Genomic DNA, 15,174 nt, shown 5'->3' with positions numbered 1-15,174 from the left:
AGCCTCGTGGTGATACACAGATTAATGGAAATGGGTTAATTTCAGACATAAAAGCTAGCTAGGAAAATGCCTTAGCCATTGGCCAAATGATGTAATTAGTATACTTTCTGTGTGATTATTCGGTTCTGGGTGGCCAGGAGATGAAAGCACGGTCTCTGTTTAGAGGCACTTTTAGAGCTAACTGGGCACAACATAAAATCATACAAAGGATTCCCGGGAACAGAGATTCCACAAAAGTACATGAAAAAGCTGACTCCCGGTTCCTTTATGGCATCTGGTGAGGCTGAAGCAGAACTTGACTTTAATAAGGGGGCTATTGATGAGTTCTGAGCCTCCAGTGACTACGCTTTGAAAGTACAGTACCTTAGTTCAGATAGTATTCTACCTACTTAGCAATCCTTTTTAATTATCTATTTGTTCCCAACATTACATTATTAGCTTCTCAGTGATGAGAAAGGAAAGATCTACCATCAATCTTCCATTTGTCAGATGAGGTAAAAGAGGCAGAAGAGATCACCTAAGAGCAGCCTTCCCAAGACTATATGCTTTTCAGCACAGGTAGCACCCACTGCTAGGAACATTTCTGAACCTTCATTATCTAGAAAAAGAGAGAGTAGAATATCCAAAATTCTCTACTTAAAACAAGTAAACTAAGAGAGTTGAGAACTTACCTGAAAACATTCTGACAAAGTCATCGGTGGTCATACTCATCACCACATCTGCCCGGTCGGAGGGCTCTCCATGTCCAACTTTCCCACCCTTACTCTTCAGATCGAGAAACCATGTGCCACCATCCTCACCTGCACAGATAAATGCAGAAATAAGCGCAATCATCCCTCAGTGTGAACAACCTGCTAACATGCTGGCCCTGGCTAAAATCCTCAGGCTACCATCCAACTCGGCACTTACTATGGTTCAAGTGCTGTGCTAGGTTCTGCAGACATTCAACAACAAAGAGAAAAGCCAGGCTCTTCTCCAGAGAGGAAACAGAGGTGGTGTGGGCATGTGCATAGAGGAGCGGAAAGCTGGAGCAGTGGGATTCACACAGAACTCACAACAGTGCTTAAGAGGAGCAGGAGTGAAGGAAATGGCTCCGTGTTTACTGGGTATAATGTTCAGTTTGAAGAAAACAGGCTGTGGAGGTGTTTCTAGAAGAAGTGGTCAACAGCCTCAGAACCTGCAGAGGTGCTACAGGGAGGGGCATCAAACACCCGCTGGAGGCACAGCCATCATCTAGGGCCATGGTGAAAACAAATTCTGTAGAGCAAAGAAAAACTGAAGGATCCATGTTCAACAGAGTAAGCTGCGGGTAAAGGTAAGTATGGCTCTGAAAGAAAAAGACAGGGCGCACAGTTTGGGATTACTGTTACATTCTGCTTTAATAAGAGACTAGAGCTGAGAACATTAAAATAACTGCTGGAAGGGACGCTGCAGGGTGTACACGTTGAAGAAGAGTCGGCAGAACAATTCCTGAGGAGGCCGGAGGAAATGGGACCTAGACCCCTGACGCTGCTAGAGGCACCCAGGAACTACTTTCTGTCACCATCTGTCATAAATAAAGACACTCAGATGCCCCCTACCTACTGGATCAAACTCTCCATCTGAGGAAGAGTCCAGTACAGTTAATCAAGCTTGGGATCTGAAGGAGAGAGAAGCTGTCCCACTGGGGAGAAAAGGAGGGCCCATGGCTGACTTATATCTGAGGACAGGAAGCTGACAACAGAGAAGTCTAAAGTGCCGGCTGCTTAGACCTATCTGAAGAGGGAGAATAGATGATCCCTACAAGTCCAGCTGATGTCGCTGCTTTGATTTTTGCCCAACAAGACGGGGCAGCCTTGATGCAATTGTGGGGCAACCAGACAGTTCAATGCATCCACAACTAAGCCTTTGATAGACAAGTCATTAAATAAGCACAAAAGGTTCAGCAGGTTTGGGATGTCAGGGAGAAAAAAAGACTCAAACAATAGACTATGAGTTCAGAAACAAAGAGGAAGTAAAAAGAAGGGTAGATTAAGATGTGACAGAGAATAGCATAAAGAATGACAAAGTATGCATATAGCGGAACCAAAATAGCTCTTAAAACTACTACTAACACGTGTTACTTTTATTATATGGGAAAACATGAAGAGTTGTTGATTTGGTTTTTTGAAACAGGGTTTCTTGTGTAACAATCTCAAACTCAGAGATCCTCCTGCCTTTGCCTCCCGAGTGCTGGGATTAAAGGCATGCGCTACCACAGTCTGGCTTATGTAGAGGCTTTCATACTGTACTCATACTGACCTAATTTAAAGATAAAAGTGGTCAGCTGCCCACAACTGATAAATTATTGTATTACATTACCTGTTACAATGTGTATGTCCATCTAAATATTATTTCCTAGGTTATATATGCCAAAGAGTTATTTAACACTGGAAGTATACACTGTGAAAATGTATTCTACATGTTTCCATATAAACAAATATAATTCAAAAATTACAAATCGATAATTATTTGCTAACAATCCAGGCACCAAAGGCTGGTTTTCTTCCCACTGTTTCATAAAAGCCCTATCGTCAGACACAGTTCTCACCTGAGAGTTCAAACTGATAGACTGCTTGTGTGGCTTTAACGACCTCATCGCTGAGAGAGTCCTTAACAATTCTAAATGTTTCTTCCACAGCTCCAAAATGTGGTTTAGGTGGTTGCAGTTGCTGCAGCAGTGGAGGTGGACGCTGCGGCTGCGGCTGCGGCTGCGGCTGCGGCTGAGGCTGCGGTGGTGACTGCGGCTGCGGTGGTGGCTGTGACTGCAGCTGTGGCTGCGGTGGTGGCTGCGGCTGTGACTGCGGCTTCTCTTCTTTTACTTCCGGCACGGGATCTGTAAAATATAATTTACATAAACAGCCTTAAGGCCTTAGCAGTGTAAGGTCAAACACAAAATTAAAGCAAGACAGACTTGCTAGCAAATAGCCCTATTTGATCAAATGATTTTAAATCCATTAAGGCATCTAAAGGCACAAATCTAACTGATGGGAAAAGCAGCCAACCACGTCAAGACACGGCTGTGAATGCTAAGACGGTATCTCTCTAAAGTGAAAGGCTGGCTTTTAAAACAGGTTACAAACAACCAAACCAAAGTCACTACTAAACAATACCATGTTCACACAAAGTAATTCCAATTTAAGGGATATTAATCACCCTTTTGGCTGGTCCATCTGAGCTATAAAACGAAACAAGAAAAAAAGATGCCATGGTAAGAAAGATGAAGATCTGCAAGACTTAGCTTCAATTAGTGGACAAGTAAATATTACTTTGTGAGTAAAATGTATTCACCTAATCCTTCCCCCACATACTGAACCTAAGTTCCATCCCCAAATCCTACAGGTGACAGGAGAGAACCACTTCCACGTGTGCCATGCAAACTGGGCACTCATGTGTGCATGTTTATATGCACATGCACGCACACACAAACACACACCCACAAATAATTTTAATGTACCAAAATAGGCCTGCAGATGTATTACTAGAACACTTGTTTAGAATGTGTAAGGCCTTGGCTTTAATCTCCAGAACAGGATACACACACACACACACACACACACACAAAACCTAGATCCACACACAATCTGCTGTATGAATCTAGGAAGTAACTCTACAGAACACAGAATCAGCCTAATAAACACAGGCCTGCTTGTGCTTTGGCTCAAGAGAAACCTCGAAGCAGGAACAGGTCAATCTATTTAAACAAAGGAGAAAGGCACTCACATATTTAAGCCTCTGGATTAGAGTCTGAGCTTACCCTTCTGTTTGACAGATGCTGCTTTTTGAGAATGATTCAATATTATTCTTCCTTCTCATCTTTTAACTCCGAGTTCAAAGCTTAAAGCTCTCAAAGGAGAAGAGCAGAGAGTAGAGGAGGGTGAGTTCTGTGGGGTAGGTCAAGTCTATTGGAAGAGAGCTGGGGGTGAGATTCTGTGGGAAAAGGAGCCCAGATGGGAGAAGGAATCCTGCAGTGGTACATATCATGGAAAGTACATGCCCACAGCTAGGCTGATAAAAAATGGGAAAGGCAGGATCTAGAGAGATGGTTCAGCAATTAAGAGGACCTGGGTTGAATTCTCAGCACCCACATGTTAGTTTACAACCACCTGGAACTTCAGTTCCAAGGGATCAGATGCCCTCTTATGGTCTCAGCAGGCACTGGGTACACATGTGGTATCTACAGATGCAGATAGGTAAAACCTCATACACATAAATGGGAAAAGCAAGAAGAGGATTTTCCTTAGCAGAGGCGAAGATGGGCCTATGCTGGCCTTGTACCATGGTCCTAGCTCAGAACCTACAGAGAAAGGAATTCATTAGAAGGACAGAGTGGAGCAAAAGCAATGACTCTGCCCCTGCCATATCATTACACTAGCTCTGGGGTATCTCCCACGAGAGAGCAGACCAACCAGAACGAAACAGTAACGATGCTGTGGAGACAGCATCACACTGGGGCAGGAGGAGATTATGCTGTGGAGACAGCATCACACTGGGGCAGGAGGAGATTATGCTGTGAAGACAGCATCACACTGGGGCAGGAGGAGATTATGCTGGAAAAAAAAACCAAGTCTATTTATACAATCAGTTCATTATAAAACTCAACAGTTCCTTCACATGAAAGCTATGCTTATGATGTGTTGTCTCAATTGTGACAAGCACACCACCATGGAGGATGGTGGCACCGCATCAGGCATGGGGCACAGACGGCCATCTGGCACCTTCCTCTGATTTTGTTGTGAACCTGAAGCTTCTCCAATACCTCGGGCCTTACAGACACACTGTGTGGAACAGGCGCTGAAGCCGTGCATCACAGAGGAACAAGAGATAAAGTACAGAAGCAACTCTGACCCCAGTAACATGAGAAACAAAGTACAACAGTGACTGCTCTCAGCGCAGACAACTGAACAGAGATAAACTCCAGCCAGGCAGTGGTGATGCACATCTATAATCCCAGCACTTGGGAGACAGAGGCAGGCGGATCTCTCTGAGTTAGAGGCCAGCCTGGTCTATAGAACAAGTTCTAGAACAGCTAGGACACAGACAAATCCTGTCCAAAAAAAAAAAGCCTGTAGAGAATCTTGGCAAATTATTCTCCATAATACTGAGGATAAACTTGACAGGGTTTTTCCAAATACAGAAGAAAAATGCCATAATAAATAAATATTTAAAAGAAAATGGAGCCGGGCGGTGGTGGCGCACGCCTTTAATCCCAGCACTCGGGAGGCAGAGGCAGGCGGATCTCTGTGAGTTTGAGGCCAGCCTGGTCTACAAGAGCTAGGTCCAGGACAGGCTCTAAAAAAGCTGCAGAGAAACCCTGTCTTGAAAAACCAAAAAAAAAAAAAAATGGGCTGGAGAGATGGCTCAGCGGTTAAGAACATTGCCTGCTCTTCCAAAGGTCCTGAGTTCAGTTCCCAGCAACCATATGGTGGCTCACAACCACCTGAAATGAAGACTTGTACCCTCTTCTGGCCTGCAGGCATACACACAGATGGAATATTGTATACATAATAAATAAATATTTAAAAAAAAAAAAGAAAAAGAAAGAAAAATGCAAGAAGAGAGACTAACAAAGGGTGCCGCTGACTATAGGGGACAGGGAGAGGGTAGCCAAGCTAGGAATGCACAGTTCTGAGAACTTAGAGCAAATGAACATAAGCAATCAAAACTATAACTAAGTAACAATAAAGAAATAAACTAGAAAAGACCAAGTAGGCTCCGTGTTCCAGCAGGGAGCTAAGATAAGGAACAACAAACGGCAATAATGTGCTTGCTGGAAAAAGTAAAACTCCATTCATTTAAAACCAAGTGCAGTGTTTATACTCTCTCCTCTCCCTCTATATATAACATATATTTTATCAGATAAATGTATATGTGTGTGATATGAATATATATGTAAAACATACATATGATGTATGTGTTAATCTATCATATCTCTGTACATATACAGATACATTAATCAATATTCACAGAACAAATTATCAGTAGTAGATTCAAAAGAAATGTGAATCTCTAACCAGGAAAATGAGGGCTACACACAGAGCTTTTATTAGTCAAAATACACAGTTAACATGCAATAGATCTGGATATGCACACGAAAACCCTCTGGCAGAGGCAAGCTCCACCGCAGGCCAGATCTCTAACCACTGGCTGTGTAAGTGCACCACGGTGCCTACAGGAGATGTCCACTGTGCCTGCTAGTGGTGACGAGAGAGGACAGGCAGAGAGAGCAGCAGAACTCACTGCTGTCTGGAGCACTGTGTGGAGAAGAGGCTGCCAAAAGACAGGAGTGTCCCGACCTCTGGATGAGAAGAGCACTTTGGTAAAGGAAACTGCTAATGACAAATCTACCCAGTGAAGCCCAGGGTCAGTGTCTCAGATTCCACTCTTCTAGCCCCTCGTTCTGACTCCACAGTCACAACCGACGTCTGACTGATACTGTTCCTAGTGTAATTATGCCCAAAGGGAGAGAGCTGTTGAACACAGCAACTACACAGTTAGTCTCTGTGGCAACTCCTCATTATATATTAATACATGGCACTACTGGGCAACTTTTAACATTGTAAGGGACTTTTAAGGATTCAGGCTTTAGGAACGCCAGTTGTGTACACTGGTTAAAGACACAGGCTTTGGAATTAGAAAAAAGAGAATCTAAACCCTGGTTCTGCCACCTGAAGCTGTGTGAGCACAGCTCTGCTCAGGCCCTCAGTAGTAAACGATGTACACAAATATGCTGGGAAAGCACTCAGCACACTAAGGAATGTACGATGACCAATGAAATGCTTCTTATTTGAAAACAAGAACTTAGATAAACTCAGCTCATATGTCTCCCACCAGAAGACAGATCCAACCTTAGGGTGCTGGGTCAAAACCAGGGCTTACTAAGAGTTCTGGGTGACTTCTGCTATTCTGCAAGAAACCTTTTGAGAAAGAGATTGATATCTTGTTTCCTGGGTTTTTCCTCCTGGTAAATCTGGGATCTAACTTTTAAATCCAAAGTCCCTGGACTGTAGGGCTATGAGTCACTATCTTCCTTTCTATAGCTTTTTTTTAATTGTACAAAAGAAAAATTATCCTTTTATTACCTAATTTTTAGCTTCTTCAAAAATTTAGACAAGCCGGGCGGTGGTGGCGCACGCCTTTAATCCCAGCACTCGGGAGGCAGAGGCAGGCGGATCTCTGTGAGTTCGAGACCAGCCTGGTCTACAAGAGCTAGTTCCAGGACAGGCTCCAAAGCCACAGAGAAACCCTGTCTCGAAAAACAAAAAAACAAAAAAACAAAAAAAAAATTTAGACAAAGCATAAACACAGAGAAGATGTGACTAATCTGGAAATAAAGCTTGGCAGTAAATGCATCAAGGTCCTACAGACAGCTTAAAGGCACAGAGAAAATTTGTTCCTAGAAACTTTTGTTACAAAATGTTTCTTGTGATGTGTTTCACTAAACCACGGGTATAAGTATGCTAGATAGATTACAAGGATTAAAATGTAACATACACACACACACAGGCACACATATGCCAATAATTCAAAGCCCATTGTCTCTGAGTTACAAAAACAAAATGAGGGAAGCCCAAAACCTCCTTTGAAATGAACTCCCTAGCTGGGTGGTGGTGGCACTCACCTTTAATCCCAGCACTCAGGAGATGGAGGCAGGTAGATCTCTGTGAGTTTGAGACCAGCCTGGTCTGCAAGTTCCAGGACAGCCAAGGCTACACAGAAAAACCATATCTCAATGCCCCCCCCACAAAAAAAAATCAAGAAAAAAAAAGAAATTAATTCTCTTCATAAAGTATCAATAGCACACTGTAAAAATTATGTTAGATATACTCTAATACAACACATTTTCCTCCAAATACCAACATAAACTATTCAAAGACGGCTGTCAAGAAAAAAATAAAACTTGGGAACAGTTACAAAAACAAAACAAAAATCTTTTTTTCTAGCCGGGCGGTGGTGGCGCACGCCTTTAATCCCAGCACTCGGGAGGCAGAGGCAGGCGGATCTCTGTGAGTTCGAGACCAGCCTGGTCTACAAGAGCTAGCTCCAGGACAGGCTCTAAAGCTGCAGAGAAACCCTGTCTCGAAAAACCAAAAAAAAAAAAATCTTTCTTTCTAGACTTACAGAATTTTACATAATGTGTTTAACTTACAGACTAGTTAAGAGCAGTGATTCCCAACTGTGGGTTGCAATCCCTCTGGGGGCCAAACAACCCTTCCACAGGTGTCCTCTATCAGATATCTTGCAAATAAGATATTTACATTACGATTCATAACAGAATCAAAATTACAATTATGAAGTAGCAAAGAAAGTAATTTTATGGTTGGGGTCAATCACAACATGAGGAACTGTATTAAAGGGTCATAGCTTTAGGACAGTTGAGAACCTCTGGTTTAGAGATAGAGGGCAAAAATATTATAGCATCAATTCCATGTTTTACAAGAAACAGTGTTCATAATTTTCATATTTAAAATATGGTTTGCACAGACATGGCAGTACATGCCTTTAATCCCAGCACTTGGGAGGCAGAGAAGGGTGGATCTCTGTGAGTTCAAGGCCACCCAAGGTTATATAGTGAGACCCTGTATCAATATATATGTGGGTGTATATATACACATATATATTCTAGAATCTTGGTACTAGAGAGATAACTCAGCAATAACTCAGCAGTTAGGAACATTGGCTACTTTTCCAGAGGAGCCTGCTTCAATTTCCAGCATCCACATGGCAGCTCACAACCATCTCTAACACCAGTCCATTTGGGGATCCAATACCCTCTTCTGGCCTCTGCAGCACCAGGCATGCATGTGGTATACAGACATACAGGCAGGCAAAATCCTCATACACATAAAAAATAATAATAATAAAATAAAGCATGCCCTAGAATCTTACCATGGGATTCTGTTTTCTTCACAATTTCATCAGGATGTTCATCTAAGAAGAAATCTGGTAACAAGGGATGGCCTGAAAAATTAACCACCAAATAATGTTATAATAATTATGTAATAATCATGTAATAATTATTATACTATATTACATACAAATTTAACAATTTTAATTAACATGTATATCCTTTTTAAAAAATCCTTTTGTGTCAATGGAAAGGGTCCATAGGTAACTTGAACTATTTGATCTAATTTATTATTCTTTTCTGTAACTTACTTATCCTCCTCCACTATGACAAACTTCATCTTAAAATCTAATTTTTTCTTTGTTTTTCATGACAGGGTTTCTTTGTGGAGCCTTGGTTGTCCTAAGACTAGTTCTGTAAAGCAGACTGGCCTTGAACTCACAGAGATCTCTTTTCCTCTACCTCCCAAGTGCTGGGATTAAAAGCGCACGCCACCACTGCCTGGCTAAGATCTAACTTTTTGTTTCATTTTATTTTCTGACAAAGTCTTACTAGCTCTGGCTAACCTAGAACCAGGAAACTTGCAGCAATCCTCCTGCCTCTATCTCCCACCCACTGGAATTATATGTGACTAATGCCAGGTATGTATTTGTATGCAGGGAAATAAAAGTGTGCGTGTCTACATGTATGTGTGGTTTGTCTCTCTCAGTGCATGTGTGTGCGTGCGTGTGCGTGTGTGCGTGCGTGTGAGTGTGCGTGTGTGCGTGTGAGTGTGCGTGTGTGCGCGCGCGCGTGTGTGTGCGTGTGTGTGCGCGTGCACGTGCGCGTGTGCGTAGAGGCTGGAAGTCAGCATCAGTGTCCTCCTCAGTCACTTCCCACCTTATTTTTTACAGCTCTCATTGAATCTGGAGCTCACTGATTCAGTTAGACCAATGGCCCAACAAATCTGTTTCCTGTCTCCCAGCTCTGAGATCAGAAGTGTGCAAAACATACTCAGCCTTTTACTACAGCATGGTGGTAACAGTGGTGACAACGACTTCACGGTTCTGTCACCAAAGCTGACGTATAGGTCAGCAGAGTAGACCTGAAGAGCCAGAGAGAAACGTACATGGCTACAGTCCCCTGATTTTTGACTGGATCCAAATTCAAGTCCTCATGTTTCCACAGAAAGCAATTGACACACTCAACCTTTTTCTTTTGTTTTGTTTTTCTGGTTTTTGAGACACAGTCTCACTATGTAGGCCAGGCTAGCCTTGAATTCACTATTTCCCAAATGCTGGAATTAAAGGCATGTACCACACCTGGCTGGAGATCTGACTTGCACAAACTAACCTGTCACCTCTATTGAACTGCCCATCAATTCCTTAGCCCATTTACTGGCTGTGGGATTTAAAGATATGTTAAATTTTTGCAGTTCTTTCTATTTTCCCAGCACCATATGTTGAAGAGGTTGCCTTTCCGCAGTATCAATATTTAAAATTAGGTGACTGTAGCCCTGTGGATTTATCTCGAGATCTTCAATTCTTCTCCTTCTGGCCTAGATGGCAGCTTTTGTGCCAGGATCGTGATGTCTTTGTCAGTACTGTCCTGGAGCACAATTTGAGGTCAAGTGTTGTTATACCTACAGCACGGTTCTGCTTAGGGCCGATTCGGTTGTTGGGTCTTTTGTACTGCCCTATGAATTTTAGTACTGTACAGAGGAAGTACTGTACAGGGGAAAGTAAGGGGATAAAGAGATCGATAAGAACAAGCCACATAAGAAAACACCACATTTAATTCATTACTTTGTATCTTGTCGTTGTTTTGATTCTTTTTTTTTTTTTTTTTTTTTTTTTGAGACAGGGTCTTTCTACATAGACCTGGCTGTCCTGAAACTCACTATGCAGACCAGGCTGGCCTTGAACTCAGAGACCTGCCTGCCTCTGCCTCCTGAGTGCTGGAAATAAGGGTATGTACCACTAAGCCTGGCTGTACGTTATACTGCTCGCTGGTCTTCTGACTAAGATTAGCTCTAAAACAAAATAAATAAAACCTCTTAATGCAAAGCTGTTACTCACCTACAATCTCAGGAGCCTGCATCCTCATTGTACTTATGCCCTCATCCTACATCCCCTCCAATTAACTTCTTACTCGGTGTGAGAGCCAGGGCCCTAATTAAAGTCTTGTTCCCAGCATCCATGTATTTGGATCTTTTGTCTCTTAGATTTCTTTCTATCATCATGAAAACTAAGCAAAGCTAAGCTATTTGATTTCACTGGACCTCTCTTCAACTCACAGTTGTGGTTAGGAAGTTAACTATCTTAGCATTATCTTAACATAATGACACCTACAGGACGCGTATATGAAGAGATCTGAGGGTCACAGAGCTTTCAGAAGTGTAGGACCTCTCACACCTAGGGCAAGGGTAAACTAATTTTTGTTATACCCTAAAAATCACAGTACCTCATCATGTTTCTTAATTCTTGGAAGGATTTGGGCATGGGGAGGAGACAGGATCTTGCTATTCAGTGGAAGCTGGCCTCAAACTTACGTTCCTCTTTCCTCCACTCCCCAAATGCTAAGACTGAAGGCCACAAATTTAAAAATCTATATACAAAGACATATCTTAAAACTGAAAACAAGCCAGATATGGTGGTACACACCTGCAGTCCCAGAGCTAAGGAAGCAGAGGCAAACAGAATGAGTTGACCAACCTGAACTATATAGTGAGACCCTTACTCAGAAAGCCAAGAGCTGGGAATACAGCCCAAGGGTAAGAGTGTGTGCTCGCTCATGTGCAAGGTCTAGAGGTGGATCCCACAACAATGTCCACCGACACAAAAGCCCTAAGGGAATCGTTACAGCGTTCCAAATCCAGAGGACCTAAGTGTGTCTCACTCAGGTTCTTCCACGTATTAGCCATCTTCCCACAGGCTAGATGCTAATATAGCTTTGAACCCATTCTATTACTTGTAAATATTAACTACTAAATACCACATTGCCGGTCTGCCACACACACGATCCACACTTTCGCAGTTCTGAAATCCTGTACAGACAAGGTGGCACGCTGACACTGCCCAGCTGGTGCGGGGCAGAGCTACACGCCCAGTCCAGGCGGCTTCTACCTAGGGCTTTTCAGACTCAGTTATTTAAACTTTTGTTTTCTTCAGACAGGGTCTTACTCTGTAGCTCTGGCTAGCCCAGAATTTCTTTTGTAGACCAGGCTGGCCTTAAACTCATAGAGATCTGCCTGACTCTGTCTCCTGGGTGCTGAGATGAAAGGCGTGCGCCATCATGCCCTGCTGGATTCATTTTTATTAGTTGTGTACAAGAGAGAGAGACAGAGACAGGGACAGAGATGGGGGGTAAATGCATGTGAGCACCCACAGAGTCCAGAAAGGACGCAGGATCCCCGAGAGCTGGAGTGATGGAAGTTCCCAGCTGGGAACCACACTTCAGTTCGCGGGTAGCAAGCACTCTTCTGGCTGAGCCATCTGCCCAGCCCCCATGTCCAAGCTTTCGGTCGGCTACCACTGCTTCCCTCACAGAGCTGCTAGGAAGATTACATAGATAATTCATGTGAACATGCTCTGAAATGGTAGCCAGCTATTTAATTTAATTGTAACTGAGGGATAAAAAAATATAAATATGTAATTTAGTTATGTATAAGCTCAGGTTCATGAGTAACACTTAAAATACGCTTATGTACAACTAGAATTCCAAGTTTTTTGCTACAATCTCTATTATTTAGAATATATCATTTGTTTACTTATTTAGAGAAAGGTGTAGATTGCCCAGGTTGGTGGCATACTCCTGGGCTCATGCCACCCTCTACCTCAGCTTCCTGAGGAGCTGGGAGTACAGTGGCGACCTCTGCACCCTGCATGGTATAAATATATTTCAGATAAAGTAAAAGTTCATTATCATAGTCATCTGTAATTTCAAAGGAAGAGATTTTAAAGAGTGGGAGGTTCTGGAAATTCTCAAATCAGACAACTCTTTGTAAGGCAGACTTGATCCTGCATCCTCATGGTCTACGAGGTTGTGCTTAAAAACAAACATTTTAAAAGGGGTGGATTTTTGTTTGTTTGAGAAAAAGGAGAATAAAGAACTCTACTCCTGAATCATGTGTCACACGTGTCTGAATCTTTACTCAGATTTCTAAGACTAACTTCAAAATGTTCAGTTTCCTAATTTGGAAGTGGATAACTGAGACAACTTCTGCATCCTCCTGCAGTGTCAAAAGCTCGCTTCTATTTGTTTATTGCCTTTTAAGGTAGAGGTGGTATGGAGGTTTCCCTTCAGTGGAAGATAGCTTCTAACATAATATACTCATTTTATAACCATACAAACACACACAAAACATGTCCGTTGATTGCATAAAATGTGGGAAGACATTATTACTTTAAACAGCCATAAGCATTACCTGGTTTAATTGCATAGACCTCAAAATCGTTTATTCCTTCTTCTTTTAAGATATTTTCATCAAGAATAAAGTTGCCAGTAAAACTTTTTGGCCTTTTGAAAATGGAGTATGCAGCATCTGCAATGATGTCAACTTTTCTACACTGGTTTTCAACGCCAGACCCTCCAAGCATATCCATAGCAGCGGTATGTATGGCTGTGGAGAAAACATGGACACACGATTCAATGTCAAAGAAGACTATGGAATAATAAGACGATACTCTACTCAAAATTGCCAAAGCAAATTTCTTTCTCAGATGATGAAAAATAAGGCCACGATAAGGAATTCGCTAACATTCTATAGACAGAACCAGGGAGACAAAGAAACAAACATGTCCCTTACTCAACACAGAACCAAGGAGACAAACAAGCAGATACGTCCGTTACTCAACGCAGCCTGCACCTGCAGAAATCCTTCATGAGAAGCACAGCAAACCTCCTTAGAGTTCTCATTTAGAATGTTCAAGAATTTGTACAGCAGTCTTGGGAGTTTAAAAAGCCAGGGAAGGCTAACAAAAACAGCTGGAAGTTGGGCGAGTGGGGTTTTTATACCGACTGGGCCAAGATTTTTGGCAAGCTACTGCGACCCTTTGAATCTTAACTTCCTTTCTCTAAAATATGAAGCTCTCTTCCCAGTGTTTTCGTCTCTGCTCCTTGCATTAGAAAACACATATTTCTTATTTGTTACGGTACCACCAGGAATGACAAGGCTGGAGGTGACTCTCCTCTCTGCTGCCATTATCAAACCAGCAGCTACATGGCCACCCCCGCCTGCATAAAATCTGCTCCAAAGTGGACTGTCCTGTTTCCACCACTCAGATGCAGACCTGCCAAGAGTTAAGAGGCAGCCACTCCCTCTACTCAGCAGAAATTGAAAAGATCTTGTAAAAAGAAAAAAATCACAATTGAAAACAACCTAGCTGAGAGCCCGCGACCCTCCTCTGGCCCCAGCACTTCTCTGCAAATGCTAAATCCATCAGAGGCAAAGTCTACAGCCAGGGGCACAGCTACCAGCGTGGAGGAGCAGGGCTGAGCCCAGCCAAGCCAGCAGGCAGCTGGGACACCGCTGCTATACTAATATGTTTCCTGGTGTCCATCCCACTAAGTAGGATGAATCCCTATCTCCTTGAAAGGCAGTCAGGGGAGATCACTGATGGTTCAAGTTATATAAACTTTACACAAGAGGGAATGTGTTTGTAAACGCAGACACCTCACCTCCAGCCTGGAGCACAGCTACTCTCTTGAATCACTTTCATTTGCCTTCACTCATGAATAATGCAGAAGTCTAGCTAACCGTCCAGCCTCCTGTCTCTAACTCACCCACCATGTCAGACTAAATGTCTACATAAACACCAGATGACTTTACTGCTCCTACCCCCCTGTGCTTATTACCACTCTCCTTTTAAAATCTTTCCAATAGCTCTCTACTGAATCGCTTGACACTGAAGCTGCCAGGCTAGGGAAGGAACTCTAATAGAGTACTTGCCTAGGATGTGTAAGGCCTGTGTTTAACCCTCTGTGCCAAGAAGGAAAAAAAATCAGGCTGCTTAAGTTGACATGCTAGACCAAAGTCTAGTTCACCCATTCCCACCCGCTCTACCCAGCATTCCAGTGAACCTGAAGCACTGCAGATGCTCAAATGCCATGGGAAATGACAGCCCACACCCATTATGCACACATCTCCTCAACCTCCGGGCAGTCCGTTATGCACACAGGTTTCCCATACTGCATGTGATTGTCTGTTGTTTCTACTGTCCATGAATATCTTGCCTAGTTTCCTTCCTGCTGACCCCAACGTCCCCTGGAGACCATCCTTCAATTTATACCTCCATCTGAAACTCTTTAACTCTTTAACATGGGCTGCA

General features: G+C 42.9%; 1 protein-coding gene across 1 annotated transcript in view; it reads right to left on the bottom strand.

Moving 5' to 3' along the window:
- The window catches only part of Hsdl2 (hydroxysteroid dehydrogenase like 2), a 33,520-nt gene that overhangs the window by 2,416 nt on the left and 15,930 nt on the right, over positions 1–15,174 (bottom strand). Inside the window, exons 7-10 of the mRNA XM_038347422.1 lie at positions 13,272–13,466; positions 8,908–8,979; positions 2,570–2,854; positions 672–800 (exon numbers count right to left, since the gene is read on the bottom strand). Coding sequence (XP_038203350.1) covers positions 672–800; positions 2,570–2,854; positions 8,908–8,979; positions 13,272–13,466 — 681 coding nt within the window. The remainder of the gene's footprint in view (positions 1–671; positions 801–2,569; positions 2,855–8,907; positions 8,980–13,271; positions 13,467–15,174) is intronic.

This window comes from Arvicola amphibius, chromosome 11 (genome assembly GCF_903992535.2).
Source record: "Arvicola amphibius chromosome 11, mArvAmp1.2, whole genome shotgun sequence".
Classification (NCBI taxonomy): Eukaryota; Metazoa; Chordata; class Mammalia; order Rodentia; family Cricetidae; genus Arvicola; species Arvicola amphibius.
This window is presented reverse-complemented; position numbering and strand designations above follow the sequence as displayed.